Source organism: Melanotaenia boesemani, chromosome 9 (assembly GCF_017639745.1).
Source record: "Melanotaenia boesemani isolate fMelBoe1 chromosome 9, fMelBoe1.pri, whole genome shotgun sequence".
NCBI lineage: Eukaryota > Metazoa > Chordata > Actinopteri > Atheriniformes > Melanotaeniidae > Melanotaenia > Melanotaenia boesemani.
The window spans coordinates 31,418,763-31,443,535 of NC_055690.1; the positions used below are offsets into that span (position 1 = coordinate 31,418,763).

At 42.9% G+C, this 24,773-nt stretch overlaps 1 protein-coding gene across 1 annotated transcript in view; it reads left to right on the forward strand.

Annotated features, from left to right (window-relative positions):
• The first annotated feature begins 394 nt into the window (after positions 1–394).
• Positions 395–24,773, forward strand: part of epha4l (eph receptor A4, like) — a 55,071-nt gene continuing 30,692 nt past the window's right edge. Inside the window, exons 1-3 of the mRNA XM_041994951.1 lie at positions 395–775; positions 2,077–2,144; positions 4,099–4,762. Of these exons, the coding sequence (XP_041850885.1) occupies positions 676–775; positions 2,077–2,144; positions 4,099–4,762 (832 nt within the window). The 5' untranslated portion in view covers positions 395–675. The remainder of the gene's footprint in view (positions 776–2,076; positions 2,145–4,098; positions 4,763–24,773) is intronic.

The following is a 24,773-nucleotide window of genomic DNA, read 5'->3' on the forward strand; positions in this document are numbered from 1 at the left end:
CAGATCCCAGAACGGATACTGTCAATTTCACAAAGTGGAATGTGTTGTAAAGTGAGGGAGGTCATGCTCATGCTTGTTCTTTAATCCAATTTTGGAGGCAGAGCAGGCGTAAAAACCGCCGCTAGGTGGCGACCTTGGTCCGGTTCGGCTCTCACGGACAGCGCTGCGCTTGACTGGATCCAGTCTACATGCAGGATCAGCACTCAGGACAAAAACTGACGCACAGAGGACAAAAACTGGCGCACTGCTTTTAAGTCATTTAAGAGCATATTTTTCATGCAGAGTCCTGGACTGTGTGTGTTTGTGTGAGCGTGTGTGTTTGTCTTCCCTTTGGAAATAAGAAAAATGTCCTTAAGTTTATTTTTGGAACGTCAAAGGTGACTGCGAGTCTTTGGGACTTTTACTGAAAAAGTCCTAATCAGATAATCTCTGATACACGGGGACGGGGGGGTTATCAGCCCCCAGTTCTGGTGTCCCTGACGGGGTCCGCGTCAGACCAGCGCAGACCCGCCTCCTGTCTGTGAAGCTCGGTGCGGATCTCTCCTGCTGTCCGCTTCCATCCCATATTCCTCTGGGAAGGAGAGAGGGAGAGAGAGAGAGAGAGAGAGGGAGAGAGGGAGAGAGCAGGACCTGAAAGAGGGCAACGAAAGAAAAAGAAGAGAGAAAAACGGAACAATGACCCAAATGGCGCTCATGGCAGGAATTTTCTTCACCGTCCTTATTTCTGGGATTTCTACTATTGGTTCTTCGGCTCGGATCTACCCCCCAAATGAAGGTAAGGCTGAGCTGCCGCGGCTTCGGACTTCAGCTCTACTCCGTCTCTGCGTCTCTGCACCGCGAAGCCTTGTTCTGTGGCCCCTGTCTGGGGGTGCGTGGGGCCGCGACGAGTTTGAGATGAGAAAACATCGACGGTCACATTTACGCAGTGACTTCTTTGTGTCACTTCTTCGTCTTTATTTATTTATGAATTTATTTATGAAGTCATGTCCAATTGCGCGTCGGCCGAGTCGGTCTCGGCTCGGGTTGGACTGCTTGTGGTCCCTTCACCAGACTACAGAGAAAGTGGTTCCGATTTCTGCTGCAAACAGCACGAAGACGCTGCAGGTTCTGATCGAACCAGATGGAGAAGTGAAGTGGAATCGTGCGTCAGACCGAGCGGAGTCCTCGTGTTTTGCTGGAATAAATCTAAATCAGCAAGAGTTTAAATGCGCTGATTTACGCATCAAGCACGCGCACTACAAATGTTTTGTTTTGTTTTTATAACTGGTTAATGAATAAATTTTTATCCACAGATTCCGTTTTGTTTTTCTTTTCCCCGTTTGACAGAAAATGTTTAATCTCGGAGTATTTAGACCGATTTCTGAGTCCAACTAAAAAAAAAAAAAAAAAAAAAACTCCGGTTGTTTCGGCTCTGAAATTTCCTCACGGCTCTAGAACAAAATTAAGCTAAATTATAAGACAGTCCATGACAAATTAATACAGTTTATTATAAAACAGGCTGCATATTGAATCCGTTTGACTAAATTCCAGGCGCTGGGTCGTCGCAGAAAAACTGTTACAAACAAATTCAGATTCTGTTTGACTAAGACAAATATTTACAGTTTTAAACTATCAAGTAAAAAAACATTAATAATATATCGTATTTATTATAATCAGTTAATGAACAACGACCCTGTTGATGCAGCCTGACCTCTAAGGCGGTTTAACACTCATTTGATAATAATTATTTAAAATGATAATTAATACAAGATGATGTTTCTCTGTGTGAGACGTTTTGTCTGATTGAAGCATTTAGACATTTTTCCTCCTCAGAGACCAAATTTACGTTCAGACCTACTGTTAAAAGCGACGTCGGTGAGCAAAGCGAAAATCAGAGAAAACGTTTTTCAATCCTATTTTATTACCAACAATCAGTCAGCGATGAAACAAAACATTCTCATTTATTTATTTATTTTGGTTCAGACAGTTTTTATTATCATCATGGTCATACTATTTAAGCTATTTGTGTCCATAAAGTAAAAAAAAGCAGTTTTCCTGCTGCAAACAGCGATCTTGTCTCCCCATCTTGTTTTTCAGTTACATTACTGGACTCCAGATCCGTTCAGGGGGAGCTGGGATGGGTTTCCAACCCGACAGAAGGAGGGGTAGGTATTCCAGAGAAGCGTCCTCTTGTTTGGACACACGATGCCTTATTGAGCAAAAATATAGAGATAATATTCACAATTATCTAGATCTGTGGAGAGAGCTTCCAGACAGAACCAGGGGCCTCTTTGATCTGGTTTGATCCTGTCAGCCCTGCATGGAGATGTCTCTGTTTGGGATTTACTGTGCAACAGTTTGGATATTAAATAATTTCTTTATGTGGAAGACGGGAATATGAGTAAATTAGGTTTTGTTTAGTTTGGTTATGTATAAGGCCCTGAAGAAAGCATGTAGGGTCCCATGGGGTCCTAGAATCCACTTGGAGAACCCCTTTCTCTGTATAAACCCCACTCTCCCCCTGCTTCCCTCCTCTCCAACCACTCTGTAATGGTCAGATGGAGGGGCTGATACTGCAGCGGGCGTCGGGTTTCCTGAATAGACGGAGGATTGAATCGGTCTTTGTGGAGAAACTTTATATCCACCATTCAGCAGAGGAAAGAGAGAGAGAGAGAGAGAGAGAGGACTTGGTGGCTTAGAGATGGCCCTCTGGAATGGATGAATTAGGGGGAAGCAGCGAGCTTTGCCTCTAAAGCTACAGGGTGACGGGTTATAAACCAACAGGGAAGAAAAAGACGTGAAAACAGGGATATATATTGTATGGTCAAATGGAAACCTCCAAATTTCTTAGAGAGCCTAAATGAATAATAACACTAAATAACAGCAATCACTCTTGTATTCACTGTTTGCACAAATGAGACGACAAACATGAGTGAGGCTTGTAATGTTGATGAAAATGAAAATAAATGAGCAACAATCATGTCAGATAATGAACGGAAACCCAGAGGGACAGCACTCTGTGCAGCTGTTGCATGAACTTGTGCTGCATTCAGGTTCTCCCCCTCGGCCATTTTATCTCAAACCTGTGATTGACAGGGTCCTGGCAGCACCAGCACGCCTGCACTCACCCTCTCATTATGACCAATTGGCCTCATTCTCCCTCTTTCCTGCTATCAGGGAAAGGTGCAGCCTTATCTCAGTACCACTAGATTTCCACAACAAAAAGAGGCAAAGAGGAGGGAGCAAATTGGAATGGAGGATGGACATTTTCTCAAATCATACAGCTGCTGCTGTATCCAACAATATCCCACTTTTCTCCTGGGAAATAAGGCCTTAATTCAGATTGTTAATGATAAGGCATCAAGTCATATTTGGCAGTAGGAGCCATATCTCCCACCATGAGATATGCTTATTTTGTACAGTTTTCTAAATGTTAAAGCCACTGCAGCCAGAAGCTTGTCAGCTCTGGTTTACAGTCCAGCTCAGTCAAAGACTCTATTTAAGCCACATGCTGGAGAACTGAAGGGAACTCGGAGCTTTTGAGCCTCTCAAGATGTACTTGTGTTTGCTCAACAGCGCTCTGTTCAGAGGGAAACTTTATCAGAAGTTAAACAAACATTCCCTCTTTGCAAAAATAAGCAGAGCCGCGCCGGATAAAGTGATCCATGTCGGCGTCTGCGTCCTCTTCAGGAGTTCCTGCTAACATCAGTGAACATTTGGGGCTCGTGTTCTGGTCCTGCTCTTTATGCAGATGGAAAACAGACCTGAACTGAGCATCGGCGACCACCTGCATCCATATCATCCTGCTTCAGCCTCTTATCTATCCTCATATCCTGAAACACTGACGTAGAAAACTCCTCAGAAAAAAATTCCTTTTCTGGAGAAAATCTGAATATCTTCAGCTTTCTGTGTTCAATTCTGCTCTGACTCACATATTAAAACCAACCAAATGCTTCTTTGACGTAAACTCTATCCAAGTTCCGTTTGTTACTCCCACAGCTCATTTTCATTTTGAGAACATTTATTTCTGATATTCTTCAGCTGTTTAACAACTCTGCTTTAGTCACGGTTCAGTAACTGAGTGTGCAGACTAACATGTTAAATGTGTTTTTTGCTCAGTGGGAGGAAGTGAGCATCATGGATGAAAAGAACATCCCAATCCGGACATACCAGGTGTGTAATGTCATGGAGCCGAATCAGAACAACTGGCTCCGCACTGACTGGATCCCCCGTGAAGGAGCCCAGCGGATCTACATTGAGATCAAGTTCACCCTTCGGGACTGCAACAGTCTGCCGGGGGTCATGGGAACCTGCAAAGAGACCTTCAATCTTTACTACTATGAGTCTAACAATGACAAAGAGCGCTACATCCGTGAGAACCAGTTCAACAAGATCGATACCATTGCTGCAGATGAGAGCTTCACTCAGGTGGACATTGGTGATCGGATCATGAAGCTAAACACAGAAGTTCGGGATGTGGGTGGCTTGAACCGGAAGGGTTTCTATTTGGCCTTCCAGGATGTTGGAGCGTGCATTGCGCTTGTTTCTGTGAGGGTCTTCTACAAAAAATGTCCTCTGTCTGTACGGAACCTGGCCCAGTTTCCTGATACCATAACTGGGGCCGACACGTCCTCACTGGTGGAGGTCCGAGGCTCATGTGTGGATAATTCAGAGGAAAAAGAGGTCCCTAAGATGTACTGTGGTGCTGATGGAGAATGGTTGGTGCCCATTGGGAACTGCCTGTGCAATCCTGGATATGAGGAGCGTAATGCAGAATGTCAAGGTAAGGAAGTGACTCGCCTCAAACCCTGACCTCAACCCCAAACCCTGACCACTCTACAACTTCCATCCCTTCCCCCGTCTTGCTTTCTTTGCCTTTATCCCCATGTTTTGTTCTCTTTGTCTTTACCTCTTCCTCCACCCATCCTTCTTGTGCTCTGTTAGATATTTTCCTGTCCTCTTCACTTCACTCTTTTCCCAGTGTCTGGTTGAGTAATGGAGGCTGTGATGACTGTGAAATGGAGTAATTAGCAGGCCCACCGGGAGGTGTTGTGCAAAGGGATGCATCCCAGGAGAACTGCTGAAAATCGGAGAGGAGGGTAGAGCTCAAACCATACCACTACCTGTTCTCCCGTTCCCAATGGAGTCTTAGGAGAAAAGATAGACTTTAGAGGACAAAGACAAGCGAGGAAAGGTTTATATTCCAGGCAGGAGAAAAGTGAGGATTGACTGTGGGGAGATGGTTCTGTCTGGTAGCAGGGATGAATTTTTGCTATTCTACTCTGAGCTTACAGTGATTCTCCTGATGAAAAAATCTGGACAGTTTAGAGTTCCACCTTGCAGATACTCTTTGGTTTGATGCACAATTAAAGTTTTTGTGTCATTAGTAACAGTGTTATTGGTAGATTGTAGCTCAGGCTGTTTCATGGATCACATTCAGTGTTTTTCCAGACAGGGATTCAGTTATTATCTGGTCCGGAAAGTGGATGGCAATTATGCCTTGATGGTTTATTGGTAGCCACCCCCCTCGTTTACCCGCCACCCCATCACCCACACAAAAAGCAGTGGGTTGCAGCAATGAGGGGGTCAGAGGCTGGGCACGGGTGATTAACAGGGGGACGGACCACTACACCTCTCCTAATTTACGAGGAAGCCTTTATCTCAGAGGACTAATTGCATGACAAACAGGCCTGGTGATTTAGACGCACCACTGACTACTTGGAGATGGGGGAGGAGAAGGGGTTGAAGTAGTCGCAGATGGGTTAGTGTGTGTTTCTATTTATTTTTGTTCCCAAAAAAACACACAAGCTGCTGGTTTCTTTGAGTAATAATGCCACCTCCTGTGGCATCTGAACTCTGGATTCAAATGGTTTCTGTTCCTCACGTTTTCTTCAGAAAAGCAGAGACAGAAAATTTTGTTTATTTTAACTTCTTATGTTTCGGATTCTTGATCTAAAACTTTAAAACTTTCATTTACTTAAAACAGATCTTCAGCTTCATTCTTCTTTGTAGAGAATGACTAAAACCCGGTACAGGCTCTGCTTGAAGCTAAAACTTCCAGTTTTTGCCCTCAATCTTCTGATTAAGTAGGTTTATAGTGCCTTCACGCTTAAGCTGGATTTATACTTGTGCAGTGCCTGCATGGGTAAGGCAGTGCAGCTGACACTGGTGAAAAGTGCTCTCGCACTCGTGCGTAGGGTTAAAGCATCATGTTGTATTTTGTCTTCCGCGGTTGCACAAATTTAGCGAGAATCTCCAATAAATCTGTAGTACAAAGTACTAATTGTTCAAAGACTTCAAATACTCATGGGAAAAGCGTCTTTATTCAGTATTTAACCTTTATGAATGCTCCCCTATAATTTAGTGTTATGTGCTTTACTGCCTGTGTTATGTTTACACTTATGGGCTTGACACACGGGAGGCAAAGTCGCTCCTTCTCCAGTCATTTCCTATGGAACTTGTGTGATGAGGTGAAAATCGCTGCCTTCCTCCAGCCAAGCGACAGGCGACATTCATGCATGTGAAATGTTGCACTCGTTCACGTAGACGTACACAGGGGGGCTTGCGACACGACACAAGGAAATAGAAAAAATGTTAAATTTTTGTCGCTGTTGCATGGCACTACAACCAATCAGCAAGGGTTTCATTGACTGACCAATAAGCTAAGAGCAGGCTAGACAGTGCGGTCTGCAAACACTTTCAACATGGAGGAACAGATCGTTTTAGTGATGTGTGACGATCCCATACTTTACAATACTTCACGCAAAGATTATATAGATGTAAAAGGCAGCTGCTTGGCTGCCCGACAGGATTAATTTGTTCGAATGTAGGTCCTGGATTGATCTGGATCAGCCTTGAGGTCTGACATCAAATGATGATACTCACCGTGTTGTTTCCTTGTTTGTAAAATAGGATGAACTCAGGGTTGTCTTTCTCTTCGGTACAATAGAGTCAACAGCAAGATTTCAGTCAACAAGAACTAAATCTTATGACTCTTCATCCTTCGTGCCTTGTCTGTCATGCACTACTTTGAAAATGTCAAAATTCCCTCCAATATCATAACCAATCAAATTTCTTGGAGAAAAGTGATCCGAGAGCGTGATGCACGATGCTGCCGCTGTTGCTGTTTTTTGTCTCGTCCAGTGTGTTGAGTTTCACCTGGGTGACGATGAGTATCGTCTGTTGCTGGCAGTGTTGGAGTTTTTGTTCTGTTTGGATGTTACAGTTGGCTCCATGAGTGTGAAGGTCAGTACATGGAGTGACACACACCACCACCTTGCACTGGTGATGGACTTATCCCAATAGCAGAAATGAAGCTGGTCACAAGCATCAATTATTGTTGCTATGTCTCAGCATTTCTTACTGTAGTAAAATACTTCTATTTTAAAAACTAAATATGTGGGGAAATACTTTAATTTAATAATAATAATAATAATAATAATACATTCTATTAATATACCACTTTTTAGAAAAACTTGGACACTTTACAAGATAAAAGAACAAGTTAAAAACAAGGCAAAAATGCTATGAAGTTATTATGAATATGAAATTATAAGATTTCATTTGTAACTCAGTGTCAGAGTAGTTCAGATTCTTTATTCTTTATTTTTATTTATTCTTTATTCAGAAGAAACTAAATTATTTGAATTGAGTTGAATAAATTTAATTTGGATAAACTGAATTCAGCTACAGTGTCTTGTGAAACCTGTGTTAGAAACCCCAAGGCTGCTTAAACTTGTTGCTTTATTGTTTTCTTGTAGTGAACCTGCTGGTCGTTATGAGTCATATCGGTCCCTAGTGAGCAGTTGTTGTAACTGCGTGACGTCCATGGGGTTCGTTCCTCATGCAGACAGTACAAACCACACGAAAATATCTTGGAATTTGCTTCCAAAACTGACAAAGTCCCCCTTAAACTATCCTGGTGTAAACGCACCCTATGTTAACGATGCAGCCCCTCATTCACGTCTGGCTTCAGTTAACACTCTTTATCACTTATCAGTTCATGTAGGACTCTGGGCCTCGGGTCTGAGGCATCTGTGTGTTAAAATGTTCTGGACCCTGTTGGTCTTCAATGCACTGATGAACTGGTTAATATTCGTGTTGACCAAAGACCTGTAACGGAGCTTGTTATGGTTGTTATGGTGGGGCTTCTCAGATTTATCCCATTGGTTACGTATTAAATGGTTTAGAAGTGTGTGAGATTACAAACTTGATGAAATTAATTATTTTTAAAGAGTTTCTGATGTGAACATAATTCATCCGTGTGAAGGTGTGTGTTTTAGAGCTTGTGTGTGTGTGATAGTCCTGTGTGTATGTGGGGTTACGAGGGCACCTTAGCCCCTGGTTCCCAGCCTGGGATGAATGGGCTCTTCATCATCATTGTTAGAGGCGACAGCAGAGCCGACTGAGCAGTGATGTTTTGGAAGAAAAGGTTGGGTGGGGGGCTCACAGAGCTCACAGGACTCAGATTCTCCACCCTGGCAGGGGTCAGAGGTCGTCCCCTTCTGCATCCATCTTACTGCTGCATGTGACAGGGTCCTGGATCCAGGATTGATTAAGATGTCAGAGTTTTGACAGCTGCAGAGTAGGAGTGTGTATGTGTGTCTGAGTTCAAGGTGTGCTAAGGGTGACTCTAAGAGACTCCAGGGCCAAGGCAAGAGGGCCAACCTGGGTCCTGAAGACCAAGGACCCCCCTGATCTGAGGAGAGGGGACTCTGTTTGTATTTAGGATCTCCTTCCTTGTTAACTACCTCCCCCACAGCTCTATGGGATGGCGGGGTCAGGACGTACTCTCGCTCTTCATCTGGTGAGGGGGGTCTGTACTGTTGAAGGTGGCGGTGGGAGGAGGAGAATTCTGAATGCCATGATGGGAAACGATAATGAAGTTCTTGTTAGTTACTTAGTGAGGAAACTTTTGACCGACAGTCTGCTCCGACAGCAGTTTCCCTCCACAGAGCAGTGACGAGTGTTTTCAGGGAAAATCATCAGATTTTAAATGGTGTGTGTGTGTGTGTGTGCGTGTGTGTGTGCGTGTGTGTTAGGGTAACACTGCAGAACATCATCTCACTAAGCTGTGAGATGGTCCTCCACAAGTCAATACACAGAAAAAATATGTTTGGACTTATGTCTGACTCCCCGGCCCGCCGGACCATGATTCGGGCCAAACTGCTGGACTTTCCCCATGACAACAGGAAGTGGTCTCCGTCCAGTTTAACCTGAGCGGTGGTTCGGTTTGTTACTGGTGTGAAAACATTTTCAGGATGATTCAGACAGTGGACTATTACAAAAACTGAGAAGAGGAATAAATGAGCTGCAGCAAAGTTTGGGTTGAGCAGACCTGGTTAATTTCATCTTTCGAGAGTTTAACCAGGTTTCTGACCACTTAAGGGGAAGCTTAGCAGCTTCCCCTTAAGTCACCAAGACATCCAGGACTAAAAGGCCAAGTCACCAGCCTGCTATCAGGAAGATCTGAAGCTTTGGTGAACATCTGCCTCTGTTCTCCTGTTGGTTCTGTTGGTTCTGTCGATGCCTTTTTGGCCCAGGATCTAGTCTCAATGGGAGTGATCACTCTGACTGCCTGTTAGCAGTAAAGAAGTAATAAATTAAGGGTTAGCATTAATATAGAAAACAGTCTAAAAAACTCTGAACTGAGCTGGATGTTGGGTACTAACAACAGAACCAATGATGAGCAGACTAACTGCAGAGCTTCACCCTCTACTGCAGGAGAAGGTTAAAGTTGTAGTTGCTGGTTGAAGGTTGTCTCTGTGGTGTGTTCTAATGCAGTTTTTTTCTCTGTAGATGAAAAGGAGAACCATTATTTTACACCCTAATTTATTTTTTTATATGCTGTTGAGGTCATTTTAATCATCTTTACTGAAAATCTTGAATTGATTGTCCATGACACATCAGTTTGGCTATGTTCACACTGCAGGTCTTAATGCTCAGTTCTAATTTTTTTTGCATGGTTGTTCACATTATAATTTAAATGCCTACATGCCTGAAGTGACCTGCATGCACAGAAGAAGAAATTACATCACACGTCTCTGCCGTGTTCACAGAGGTAAAAAAAAAAAAAAAGAAAAATTGGGCCAGCAACATTATTCTGTCCATTGTTTACATTTAATATTCCTGCCTTCTGCCTCCTCTGATGCAAGATTGTGTCGTCTGTCTAACTTAAATGAGGTAAAAGTTGGATGAAATGTGATATGGCTGTTCAGATTGAGGTTGCTTTGAGGTGCACTGAATATGTTTCTGATTTAGTATTACATATTAAAATGAGATCTGGGTCTGACTAAAAAATGTGCTGTTCAGATTAAAAAAAAATCTCATAAAAAGTCTGATATAGGCCACTTTTGACTGTCTGAATGCAGCTTTTGACATGAATTTTTTTTTTTTGTTTAACATGGAATCTTAGTGACTTTTTCAGACTTTTAAACAACTTTATCTGTTTAACAGTCTTTATTTGTTAAACAATCTTTATTTATTTTCCATGTTTGAATTCTTGCTTGTGTTGTTCTTACTCTCAAATGTAAGTCACTTTGGATAAAAGTGTCTGCTAAATGACTGTAGAATAGAATAGAATATTAAGAGAAACCCCCCCATCTAGGCAGTATCCTCACAAACACACCCACCCACCCGAACGCTCACATAAACCAACAACACATGCACACACACACACACACACATGCACACACACACACAGAGAGAGAGAAAACAACAAAAGGAACTTCTGCTACTCCTGGTTCTGTTGGTGCTTTAGCTTTGCTCTGCAGTAGAAACAACTGAATGTAAAAATCTGCTTTGTGTTCGACTAAAACCAAGTGTTGCACAATGAAGACAAACTAGCTGCTGTTTGAGTTTTCTGTTGTTCATTTGCTCTTCATTGTTTTTTGAGTAAGTCAGGCTCTCCCAGCTGGAGTTCATTTGACATCGACGTAGCATCAGCTCTGAAAGGTGTGTGTTAGCCCCAGACCTGGTCCTAAAGACCAGCTATCCTGCCGGTATTAGATGTGTCCCTGCTAATTTCAATTAAATGGATCTCTTGACAATCTCTTTACCAGTTTGTCAGGTGTGTTGCAGCAATGGAATCATCTAAAGGATCCCAGATTTAAAGCTGCAGACAGATACAAATTTAATTTTTAACTTAAATCATGTCCTCATCCTGGAGATTAAAGACTTCTGTCATGGACTCATGGAATTTCCTCCAGATTTGTTCTTGTATCTTTTTATCATAAGTAAGCTGATCTGTTTTCCCTGAAAACCTGTGTGGATGGATGTTGAGCCTGTTTGGATTGTTTGTGTGTGTGTAATCAGAGATTTTCCTCACCTGAAGACCCCCTCCCCCCTTTTCCCCTCATCATTCTGCTGAGCTGGAAGCTTTCGTCAGTGTTGGATTAAGAGGTTTTCAAGGTTTTCTCTCATTGTGTGTGTTTGAGTCTTCCATCCACTTCCTGTTGAAAGTGTTAAATATTCACCAGAGATCTTCATTGTGAATTCAGCAACTAATTCTCTTCAGCCTGACGGTCCCTGATGGCTTTAAATACACAGTCTCTCCCTCCCCATCTTTTTCTGCGTATACAAATCAAGTATTTGCATCTTCTTTTACGCTGGCTTAGCTGCTTGTGTTTATTTTCTTTTTGTCTTCTGTCTCCTCAGATTTCTCTTTGTTTCCGTGGCTCTTTATTAGTGCTGATTTCTTTTATATCTCTTTTTACATCAGTCCATTTTTACTAACAAGCTTCTGTTAGCAGTTTTCTCCCACTGACAAGCCCTCCTTCTTTTCTCCTCTGCTCCGGTCGTGGAGGTGGTTGGTGTTTGTCAGGCTGTCTGTGGTGGCAGCAGCAGGAACTGGGCTGAATAATGAGATTATACCTCCACTGGTGGGAGGGAGGCGGCGAGGAGCGACACATTGAACCTCATTGCTGTCAGTGTTCCCGAGAATGAGGTTTTACTGCAGGAATCAGTGTGGCATGAGCTCTCACACATGTTCAAACTGCTTATATGAGCACATTCAGATATCATTATGTAGAAAATGACATGTTAACACACACACATACACGCAGTCAGAGCTGAGTGCAGGAGGATGAAGGTGAATGGACTCATCACTCCTCACTGCTGCCACCACTAAGGCTCATTTTGTGCTGCTGAATAGAGACGAGGAATCTATTACCATCAGGAACAACAGGGACAAAACGGAGGACAAAATGTCTCCTGAGCTGTCCTCCAGCATCTTCTCCTTCTGAAATGATTTTAAAGCATTTATGATATATTTTTTCCTTCTTTTAGCCCATCAGAAGGCTAAAAAAAAGTCCCGCCAGGGTGGAGGAGGAGCTGCTGGTGGTAATTCAGCCATCATTAGCCGAGGTGCTGAAATGTTTTTCCTGCTTGGGCAGCCGTCCTGCCTCTGTTTGTTCCCTTCACAGTTCCCAGCACTCATCACCCCTCTCCAGTTCTCCTCACGGTGACCCATTCAGGGCAGGAGCCACCGGTGATGAAGCGTGACCCGGACCGGTCACAGTGTTTATGAACACACCACTTAGAAGTCATTTATCTCTGACTTAGTGTTTTATTTATTTATTTTTAGTACACACAGAACATGAAGCTGTCTTCCAGAATTTACTGGACTGAACCTGATGCAGGTTTCAGGACAGTTTTGGATGAATTTTCACCTTAAAAACCAATCTCAACTCTTCAGTTACACTTAAATAATGAGATAAGTGCATGTTTTATAAAGCAGGAACCATACAACATCAGCCCGTATGGGGAAATCCTGATAAATGAACTCTTTTAAAACATGTTAAATGTTACATTTAAACTCTGGAAGCAGGCTAATGCACTCTGTAAAATAATAATCATCTTGTCTTAGTTACAAGATGAGCAGTTTAAAAGAAAGGATTTAAAACGTCAAATCAGCTCCATTCTACTTTATTCAGGTTTTTCTCTTGGTCCAAAAAAATGGAAAAATTACAACATTTATTTAAAAAGAGCAATATACATTATGTAATAATGACAAATCAAATGAAAGTAATAAAATAAAATAAAATAAAATAAAATAAAATAAAAAGTAGACATTAAACCAGAGACCAGCTGTGCTCCTTAATGACTTAAAAATAACTCTGAATTCCTGCTCTCGTGTCATGTTTACTATGGCACGAGGATTTTTAAAGTATTTTATTGAATAACTGATACTTGTGTTTGAACCCTAAATATGTGAGATGGGAATGAACATTATTGTCTTTACAACAACTTCCAGTACAGAGTTGCCAACACAGTCAACTGCTGGACATGTCCTCTCCTCTCCTCTCCTCTCCTCTCCTCTCCTCTCCTCTCCTCTCCTCTCCTCTCCTCTCCTCTCCTCTCCTCTCCTCTTTTTAGAAACCATCCTCTCTTTGAAGGCTGCGATGGGAAGAGGGAGCGATTAAAGCAGTCAGTGAGCAGATTAGCATGTCAAAAGGCCCTGAATCAATACCCCGGCTCTCTACCAACACAAGCCTGCAGCGCTGCCACCCCCCTCCGTCTCTAACCATCCCTGCCATTACCCCCATTTCTCTGGCTCTATCCCTCCTTCTCCCTCCATTTTCTTCTGCACACTCTCCCCTCTCTTTCTTTAATGTTTTCTTCCTCGCTCCCTCAGCTGGCAGATGGATGGAGAAAAGAGGCAGGGTTTGTAAAGAGAGATGGACGGATGTATAGGCAGAGAAAGACGGGTAGAGAGGGAGAAGTGGACGGCCATCAAGTGGGCATGGGTGGACTGCTGAGTGGAGTGGGAGGTTATGAAAGAGAAAGAGGGCCCCTGCCACCTTCTTTGTGCAGAGAGAGACAGAACAGATCTCTGTGGCCAAGAGGAGCAGAGATGGAGAAAAAGAGACAAAAAACATAGAGATAAGTGAAGTGGAAAGAGATTTAGTTCCAGTCTGGCAACTATGCTTTTTCTGCACTTCATCCATTGGTTCACCATGGCACGGAAATCCCTTTGATCTGAGGAAATATGCTGCTGATTGCAGGGACGCTGTGTGTGTGTGTGTGTGTGTGTGAGAGAGAGCCATTATCTGTCTGATATTTATTGTGTGCATCTGTCTTGACAGGCATATCACAGGCTGTATCATAAACTTGTATTAACTCTCCAATCTGTTGGTGTGATCTGAGATGGACGCCCAGCTCTCCCTCCACACCTGACAATGGGAAGCTGATTGCAAACACCTTGAAAGTGTTTTATCTCTCTCTGCCTCTTTCCCCTGCTGATCTCTATCTTAAGCTTCCTCAGTCCTGCCGGGCAAATAGTAGGTGGTCTTTTCTTCTCTGTCGTCGTCATCCTTTTTCTCCAGGGGCACAGAGTTCAGTGGATAAATCAAAGGCTGCTCCGTAGAAATCAGTTAAAGGGTTATGACAAAAAGCCTTGGAGTGAAGGGCCGCTGTGTAATCTGATGGGCCCTGAGACTGGACGCAGCGCCCATTTTAATGAGTCGAGAGCCCCCTTTTCTAATCACGGAGGTGGAGGAAACGGAACACTGCTTCATTCTCCCTGAACACACACACACACATTAAAATGTGTGATGTGAATCTGAGAAGATGTGCAGGTTGTTGGATTAAATGTGCTGTGAGGTGTGAGAAGGTTTCTATCCAATAAAGCTAAAGTCTTCTTCATTTCATTTATATTATAAGAGTTCAAAGCACTTCAAAAACTTAAAAACTCTGCTGTTCTTATTTATTATTAATAATACTAATAATATTAAATCAGGTTATTCATAAGGAGATTTTAGATAACACACATGCAGTGTGTTATCTAAAATATTTGCTTTGTGGAAGCTTTACTGGTTTAATGAAAGCATGATGCAGTTAAGGAGGGATTTGAAAGTTTTGTGATTGGTTCATCTGGGGTGTCTGGTGTTTCTTGGCTGGGAGGAGGAGACTCAGTGTGTGTGTGTGTGGGGGGGGTCTTTCTAAGGATGTCAGAGAAGAAAAATGCAAAACAGCTGAGATGGAGATGAAGATAAATTTAGAGTGATAGACGAGGGGGAGAGAGGAGCCAGTATGAACTGATAAATGAAGGAGGAAGAATGACGGTAGATAGAAGGATGGATGAGGATGGATTAATAAATGGATGAGGATGAATGGATAAATGCATGAATGGATAAATAAAAGGTGGATGGATGGATGGATGGATTAAATAATCTTGCTGAATGTGTGTGTGCCTGTCTATGGAGCTAAAGAAATACTCAACAACATGACCAACAATGTCTGCAAACCAACAGGCTGCTAGCTGTAGCTAGAGGTGCCGACCTTCTCATGAAGTTAGCATATTTCCCAAAGCATCAAACCTCTGGCAGGATACAGTCATGTGACACTACTGTTACCTTTTTACTTCATCTCTGCAACACACACTGATCCTTGGCCTCAGCCCAGAACTTTAAGATCAAGTGTCTGAGCTCCTGCTGTGCTGTGTGTGAACAGCAAATGACAAACTTGTACATGTATCAAACACACCGTGGGGATGCATGTGAGGTGCAACCTCTCTGTGGGAGAGCTGAAATGTAATTTAGGGATGTGGAGGCCTTGCAGAGCAGGGAGTGCAGATAGCCAGCCTGAGGCAGAGGTGTGTCAGTGCCAGGGCATGTCTGAGGGATTAGAAACCTTGATCCTTCCTGATCCGTAACTGGCTGTCAAATACTGCTAGAAGGAAAAGGAAAAAAAAAAAGAAAGAGATACATTTCCTTGAAGTTTCGCATCACAGTGGTTAGAGGAAGAGGAAGGGAGGGGAGAGAAACCAGGGAAAGACAGAAACAGTCAGTGTAATAATGGAAGGAGGAAGATAGAATGATTACTGTCCTGTAGGTGTGAAGGACTGCTGGAAGAAAGGTGAAGTGGGGGTTTTTAGATAAAGATGGTGATGGGCCTAAACAAACCTGCTGCAGATTATATTAGAGTCAGCCTCAACTGTGTGTATCACAGGTGTTACAGTTGGTCTGAGCTGTGTATGTTAACAAGTTTGTGGTCAGTCTCAGACTGTGCATTGCCTATGTTAAGCTTGTTTCATACTCCATAAGAACAGAGAACTTTGTTCTTGTTTTCGAGTTGGGAGGAAAAAGAATAAAGTTTTTTTTTAGCCCTGGATATATAACTCAGGGGAAACTTCATGTGCAGTAAGTCAAGGTTCTGCGTGGGGCTGTGTCCGTATCTTCACATGCAATACATGTATATATTTTTGTATTTTCTCACTGTCTCAACCAGATACTCCTAAAACTATCCTCTCAACCTTGTTAAATCCTTTGCATCAGCAGAAAAGCTGAAATGGCAAGTTTCAGCTTCATGCTTTTCTTCATTAACAACGGCCACTTTAAATTCCCAACCAATCATACATCTGTTCTTGGACGCCACACAAGGAAAACGTTCTGCCCTGGTGATGTGCAGAGAACAAGCTTCAAGAACTCTCAAAACATGGCTACGAGAACAAAATGACCTCATTTTGTTCTCAACAACAAAGAACAACATTCTCTGTTCTTGCGAGTATGTAACAGCCTTTACAGTCCATCTCACCTGATGTGTTTCACCTGACTGACCTGTTTTCACTGTGACTGGAGTTCTAACTGACCCCTTAAACACTCCATTGAGACAGAGGCCAAGGCAACTGAACTCTCTGATGTGAGAAAGTCTGGTTGAATGTGCCTGATATTCCCTCTCTGGTTATGAGGTTATGAGCACATTCTTGGCAGCTCTGTGATGCATTGCTACTTGACTCACTGACAAAACTGCCAAGTGTTGAGTATCACCTTATGTGGTGAAAGAAGTCATGCATATAAGGCGAGATAACAGAAAATAGCAGCAAAAATTAAAGAAGATTCCAAGAGATCCATAAAACCACATGAATGTGGCCCAGTTCCAGTGTTGCCCACACACCCGCTGTGAATTTTAACCTCATGGTCCTCGTATTCGCCTCTCATTGTCTTCACTGTGCCTGCATGTCTGTCCTTACATCAAAGCTGAAGGCTAAAACACATTAACAGAGTAACCCTGACTAAGCAGCAGCCATTAACCTCAGGATCCTGTTACACACCCTGAACCCCCCCAAGATCCTCTTGCAAGGCCAGGTTCAACTAGCCCAGGGTAAGGGAGGGCAGCACATGCACACTGCACATGCGCACGACTATCTTAGGAATGTACAGTTCATAATGCTGTGCCATGCCATGCTAACTGGAAGTGACGCCATTTTAAGATGAGCTTTGGTTTTTGTTTTTGTTCTGAACTGCCATAAACCCTGAACAGTAGGTTGTTCAGCGACTGTAACGACTTGATCATGTTATGAGAAAAAAAGGGGGAAAGTGGTCTGAAGGGCACCTTGGGAGGTCAAAGGTTATAGCAGTGACACAAGCTGCTGACCCGAGGAAAGTTACATGTACCTGAGAGAATACACACACACACACACACACACACACGCACGTGCACTGCATATAAATACTCTCACAGTGCAGAGACACAATGGTAGCACCATGTACTCAGGAACACACACCCTCACACACACACTCACACATGCACAATAGAAGGTGTTTTGAGGCCCCAGACAGGCTGTCGTCTGGGAGCTGCATGTAGATTACCTAAACAAACAACCTAAAAATACCCGAGTCGACCCTTCCCAACCCCTCCTGCATCCAACAAGCTGCTTTCAGAAAAAAAAAAAAAAACTTGCCCTGGAGACCGCAGACAACACCGTAATTAACGTTTGGATGTGTGTCTGCTGTAGTGCTGACAGATGTGTGTGTTGTGTGCTGTAGCTCACATATGTGCAAGGTGTGTTTCTGATCTAACTCGCTACAGGGGTTAGAGCCAGATTAGTTCAGGTCTCAGCTCAGTCTGGATGTTTACGTGTGGTAAATGTGGCATGATGACATCATTCTCATCATGCAGAGAGTGGATCAGACTTGTTCTTTTTCTATGATCACGGAAATCAAATGTATCAGCAGGAATCAAGTTTTATTTCTGGGTTATTTATTTGTAAGCAGCTGCTTGTTTTCACATTAACCTGGACATTATCCGATATGATTTTTCTTGTAGTTTATAGACATTGCAACCCTGTATTGTTAATAAAGCTGAGTGGTGTGACCAAAATTATATATCATGGTTTTTCTACAAATTATACCAGTTTCACTGTATTAAGCTGTATTTATTTTTTCATACATGAGTGGGTTTTAATCACATTCCACTGATTGAGAAAAGAATTACTGCCATACACAGGCTAAGAATAGCCTAATCTATTGTTATGAGAACTGATTGTAAAAGCAAAAAATGTCAATATCCACAGTGTGTTGATCACAGCCCTGAATACACCTTACACCACAGAACTTAGCAGAACCAGGTCTTTGGTCATATGGATTGCGATGGTGTTGGTTATCTCCATCCACCGTTTACTTATTTATATATAATAAACAGATGCTCTTTTCTTTGTTAAACTTCAGTACAGCCACTACTAGAAGGGAAGACCAGTGGCTGAGGTGGTACTTAAAATTTCTTGTGTTGCCGCTTCTGATGACAACATCAGAGTTTGGATATTTTTTTAAAACCAAAATACCTCCAGACAACAACTATGGCTCCTTTGTTCAGTGTCATCATATTCAGCCTCAGCGTCTGCTACAGCTTCACTTTCTGAACTTTTTTCATCCACTTTCCTCATTTAACATCTCCAATAACAAGCTGCTCTGCTGCTGCAGACATGTAAAGGCCTCTGACAAAACGCACAGGTGAGACACTTCCTGCTGTGCCACATTCACAATGGCTGTTATAACCTGTTTGTGGTAAAAGACAAATACATATAATAACAACAATAAAAGCCGGTTTGGGCATGAACTGGTACCGCCCAGCACTAATTGTTATATATATATAAATGTGTTCATAGTGCTGCACAGTGAAGCACAATTCTTTCATTGAGCCTGCAGTGATAATAAAGAAGATCTTATCATCAAACAATGTGGTTATTATGTAATGAAGATTAACCTGAATAGAATAATGTCTGTTTGAAACTTAGCTCAGGTCCTTCCCTACGTCATTATTGTGTTCCAGCACATGGCTCGGCTCGGTATGGCTCAGTATGATAACTGTCATTTTCTTCTACACTATATACTGGATATTTTCTTGATCTGCATAGTCATGACATTTTGTCCGCAACCAATCAGATAACAGATTAAAGCTCTTTGTCTGGTGATAATGTGGATTTGAGAGCTTCCATCATCCGTAAATCAGAAGCAACTGATCATAGATTTGATTTCTTTTTGAAAATGGTGATATTTTTAGGTCCTGTAGCACATTTCCTGACCACCACCGTGATGAGGACTGCAGCATCTCTACATCTCTGTTTAGTTTCAGTTCTATAAACAGCATCAGTTCTGTGTTACAACCAAATGCAGAAACAAGAATAATAAGAAAGAAAACAGCTTTATTGTACAGTAACATGATAGGAAAAGATTAATGTATCAGTTATCAATTTATGAATTCATTGATTTATTTTAAGTTGAAGAGTCAAAATGAAGGTTTTGTTTTGTCCAGCTGCAGTGTCGGTCCTGTTTGCAGCAGCAGTGATACACACTAATAACCCACACTAAAGGAAATGTTGCAGTGATTTGTTATATATTCGTGCTGAAGAACGGCACATTGTTGACACTTGTTTGCAGGTTTGATATGAGGCGCTGTTCAACCTGCTTCCCTATCGCTTCCTCTTCCTCTTCACCTATTCTTAGTGTGTGTTTTTGTTCTCCTCACACATCCTCCCTCTTCCTGCCCCATTCTCCTGCACCAGCCAAGTAATTGTTTGCGGTGTGTGTTTGCCCGTCTGAGCGTCCCCGAACACAACAACATTAGCATACTCCCTACCTGCCATATATCTGCCTGTTTCTGCATTCATAATAGCACCGAAATTAAACTCTTTTCATTGTAAACAATGTCAGGAAAGTGTGTTAAACATACACACACACACATGCAGACACACACGTTCAACATGAGACGGCAGCCTCTGTGGACTGAGAGGAAATTGTGCTGAGACAATGTCATGACTGAGTGTTTACCTCCATCGTCCCTGCTGTCCCATGATGCCCTGCTCGTGGAGCGTCTGCTCAGTGTGTGTGCGTGTGTGTGGTATTGTTTGCGTGTGTGCTAGCTTATAAAGGGCTTTGTGTTGGTACCTGAGTGTGTACAGGTGCAGAGGTCTCTGCCTTGAATCGTGGTTACTTACCACCAGCTGTGTGGCTCTTTATAAGTCAGCTGGAATGATGCCCAGCTCTGGGTTGTGCCATCTTTTGGGAGTTTGGTGGAAAAGTGGGACCCAAGTGGCGCAAAGCCAACATGGCCAAGTCAAACAGTGTTAGAGCAAATAAAGAAGGATCCTTCTGCTCTAACGATATAGTTCTAACTCTTTCTTCCTCTCCATTAACTCAGTATTTATCCCCTTTCTTCAGTGTTCGGTTTGTTTCCTTACATTCACCTTCAGAAGCGTGTTGGGTTTTAGGAGTGGTCCTGTATGTTCTGAAGTAGCTGGGTGGAATACTTTAGATTTCTGTGATATAACCATTGTGCTAATATTCCTTTTTGAGGCCAGGCTGAAGGAATTAGGGAGGAAGTTGAGGCCTACGTGTCAATAAGAAGGCAGAGAACCTGGTTTAAAGGAAGTCTTATGAACAATATTTCAAGTTTTTTTCACATTTGCAGCCCGGACATTAACAATACAGGTGGCTCCACAGCATAGCCTCAATAAAAAATGGCTCCATATTTAAAGAGGAAATGGTTTGCTAATTCTGTACATGAAAACATTTCATGTGTGTTGTACAACCCTAATCCCATGGAGGTTAGGATGCTGTAGAAAATGTAAATAAAAGCAGAATTCAATGGTTTGCTAATCTCGTGAACCCGTATGTTATTCCCAACAGAACGTATCAGCTGTTCTGCCTGAGGGCCCAAAGATAACGAGAATACAATTTGACTGACTTTGTCCCTTTCCACAGAGATTCCACCTGCTTCTCTGAATCTTTTGATGATATTATACACTGTAGATGGTGGGATCTTCAAAGTCGTTGAGGAACATTTTTCTGAAATTGTTCCACAATTTTTAGACACAGTTTGCTGCAGAAAGGAATATCGATATTATATATTTTCTTAGTACGATTATAGTCAAGAAATGATCATGATTTTATGTTTATGGCTAATATTCTGCATTAATTAATTTCACAACACTAACACGCCTCCTCTGCAACTCACATGGAACCAGCCAAAGCAGCACAAGTGGCAACAAACATGTTGTGTAACTGTGTTTTTGTTCCCTGGGAGTCTGATCCGCTGCTGATCAGCTGATGTGGTTTGGATATAATTTTTTATGGAAAGTGATGATATTAACTGATGTTTACGATTAATTAATCCTAGCATTTAATACCACAGTTGATTGTGAAATCATGTTTTTGTGACATTTGTAGTTGCCTCTTTGAAATGCTCCTTTTATACCCAGTCTTGTTACTGAGCTGTGGCAGATTAACCCAGTTAATTGTTGAATGCTCCTCCAGTTGTTTTTGATTTGTACCAATTACTTTTCCAGCTTTTTTGTTGGCCCTTTTCCAACTTTTTTACAGACTGCCATCAGATTCTCAATGAGCTCATATTTTCCATGGATATTTAAACTTCGGATATGTTGTTAATGTTCTGTTATTACACAGCGTCCCAACCTTTTTTGGATTGAGGTTGTAAGAAGTGTGAAATGTTCTTTCACTTAGATGTTGAAAAATCAGCATAAAGGAACAGTTTGTTTTTAATTGGGGTCAGACTGCTCATCTTAGGCTCTAAATTAGTTGTTGCTTCCATTTTCAGATGAGTTTCGTTGATCTCAGACTGGAGCTCTTGTATAACGTAGACATTTTAATGATGGCAGCATTGGGTGGTTCCTTGTTGATGGATTATGATGCTTAATACATAGTTATAAATCATCTGACGTTTGACAGACAAACTGCTGCCAACCCTCGCCTCCACCGGCAGCGGACACTGCTGGCAAGGCTGCAGTGATTGTCAGCGAGGTTAGCTTTTGTGTTACTCAGGTTGTTAGCCGCGTTGGCTTTTGTTTAAATCCTTCATTAACACCAGTGAACATGTCAGCCCAGATGTGACTACCCGACTTTTGGTTTTGCATGTTAAAGGATGGCACAACCTTTTTCCCCGCAGTCAGGTCAAGGTCAAGATGTGTCGGGCGTGTATCATCAATCATGGTGATCAGTTTCGGTGGCCGTGTGTCCCTCATCCATCACGCTGATGTGTTTCGCTGGCCGTGTGGCTCTGCGTCGCTGTCAGGGCCAGAGGTAATTAATAACCCAGAGTGATGGAATTAATGAGTTAACCTGCTCCACTGTCCTGCTGTTCCTGTGACAGATGCTGATGCTGAGCAGCTAGTTATGGTCTGCTTAAATGCCAGGCTCAGGTGTATTGATGTATCTAAAAGATGGATATAAGATATTAATACATGCACTTTGTGTCTAAAGGAGTCTCACCTGAGCATCAAACTGCATTCCTTAGGGAGAAAAAGAGACGGAAAGCACACAAAGGCAGGCTGAATAGGGATCATTGGTTCCTCAAGGTTCAGGAGAAGGAGAGGCTCTCTTTGCCCTCGGGGCCTGAAAGCCGATCGGTTGGGTTTTTTTTGAAAGCGCTGCTTTGACTTCACTTCTGAAGAGTGCTCAACTGTCTGTTTTGACTAAAAAAGAGGCTCTGAGTTTTCATCACTTACAGGAGATAAAGTGCAGCCTTGAAAGGGGGGAAAATGCTGCAGTTTGAACGCAGTTCTCTTTTTCAGATCACAAGAGAGGCGGTTGTTCTGTCTGGGCAGGCCCGGTTATTGTATGCCGTGTGCTGGGTGTTACATTCCCAGCTTTCTGGGTGCCTATTGTGGAGCAGGTCTGCTCTCATGCTTTCAGTCTCTAGTGTATTGGATATTTTGTAGGCTGCAGGACCGCTTGCCTCTTGCATGTGGGCCTCACAAGGTGGGCTGCAGTTTCTTGGTTGTGTGGGTGGACATGGTTTTATTCGGTGTGTGCGTTGTAGCCACTGAGAGGGAAAGGTAGCTGGGTTTTAGCTGCCATCATCATTTCATTATCTTTCGATGGCTGTATTGATGGCTGTGCTTAACAGACGTTCTCATCTTTCCATCCCCTCACACACTGCAACTAATTCATTCCCCATCACACTGACAAAACTACTCATTAACTCCCTCCACCCCCCCACATGAACGTGCTTCAGCTCAGAGACAACAGAGGTGGGGATGGGCAGGGAAGGATTGACAAAAGGGAAGAAATACTGAGGCCAGAAAGGAGGACTGAATTAGTGAAAGAGCTGCAGGGAGAGAATAGGGGAAGAATGCGATGTCCCGGCCTGTGAGGGATTCCACTTTTTTTTTCCTTTTCCAGAATAGAACAGTAAGTCACCAGCCTCTTTGTCTGGCTTTGATCTCTCGGCTCGGGGATTTGGCACCTGACAAACCCGTCTCTGTCTGAAAGGAGGCCTGCCGAGAGAAAACCAAGGAGAGTGGGACTGAGAGATGAAGGGCGGAGGGAGAGTCAGGAAAAATGAAAAACAGGAGCGTTACAAAAGCAAAAAGGGAAACAGTGTAAAAAAGATGATGTGGAAAAACTGGGTTAGACTTTGGAGAGCTGTATAAGAGGATATGATGAGATCTTCTCAGCTCACAAAACTCCACACACATGTTGGAGTGTGTCTGTGTTTGTGGCTGTGTAAAGGTTTGCATGAACAGTGATAAATCCACTGAGTCTTAAGGGAGATTCCTCTCTGAAACCAACGTCTGTTGGACCACCCACCGCTGTGGTCTCTTCCCTCACACACTCGTTCACACTCTTAATAGGAAGCAAATTCCCAGCTTTACTTGGATGTGGACATCTTTCTTCCCCTCAGTCGCTGCTATAAACAAACTCTCATATGCTGACATCACATTTTCAAACAGATGCTTCCAAATCCAGAGTTTTGAACATGAATGAATGGATGTACATGCCAAACACTGAGATCTGTGGCACAGCCGTGAGGATTCTGGGGTCAGACTGGGACAGCTTAATAGCTGACGAGCAGAAAAACTCATCAAGCTTGCACAGTTTGAGGTGTCCTGCTCTGAGTCTGTGGACTTATAGGGGCTCAGGCTTAAAGGATGTGAAGCGTGGGACTCAATTAACTCTCCCTCCAGCTTTTAGCATCTCAAACAGCTGGTTGACCCCACTGTCCACTCCAGTCCTTTTCCTGGTCAATGCACATGTACAAACCTTCACAGAAACTTAGTGGTTGGTCACCTGAGGCAGTCTCAACCTCTTCAACAATACCAACAAATCCCAAATGTGTTTCTGCTTCCAGTGATGACCCTGAGTGTGAAGAGATTGATTTAAAGATAGAGTGATAACAAAAAGCACCTCCCAACTAATCTCTCTTCTGTTTTTTTGTCACTGTGAAGAAAAGAAACTGAGGCTTCACGAACCCCTGTGGGCTACAGTCAATGAGATCCTTAGCTAAGCGTTAGCGACTGAAGCAGCAGGATTTAGCCCTGATTGATTGAGCCAGGATGGGCAAAGAATGACTCAGCAGGTAGCAGCTAGCCCGGCTCGCTTAGCGCCATGCTAGCTAATCCAGCTGCAGGCAGGGAGACTGACTTTATTACATCTGCAATTGAGGGATTTTCCAGAATTTCTAGAGGTTTGTGGGTTTCCTCTGCTGTTCGTATGTGTGAGCATGTTGGTGTGTTTTCCTCCATGCTGTGGTGAACACATGTGGGACTGTATCCAGATTCC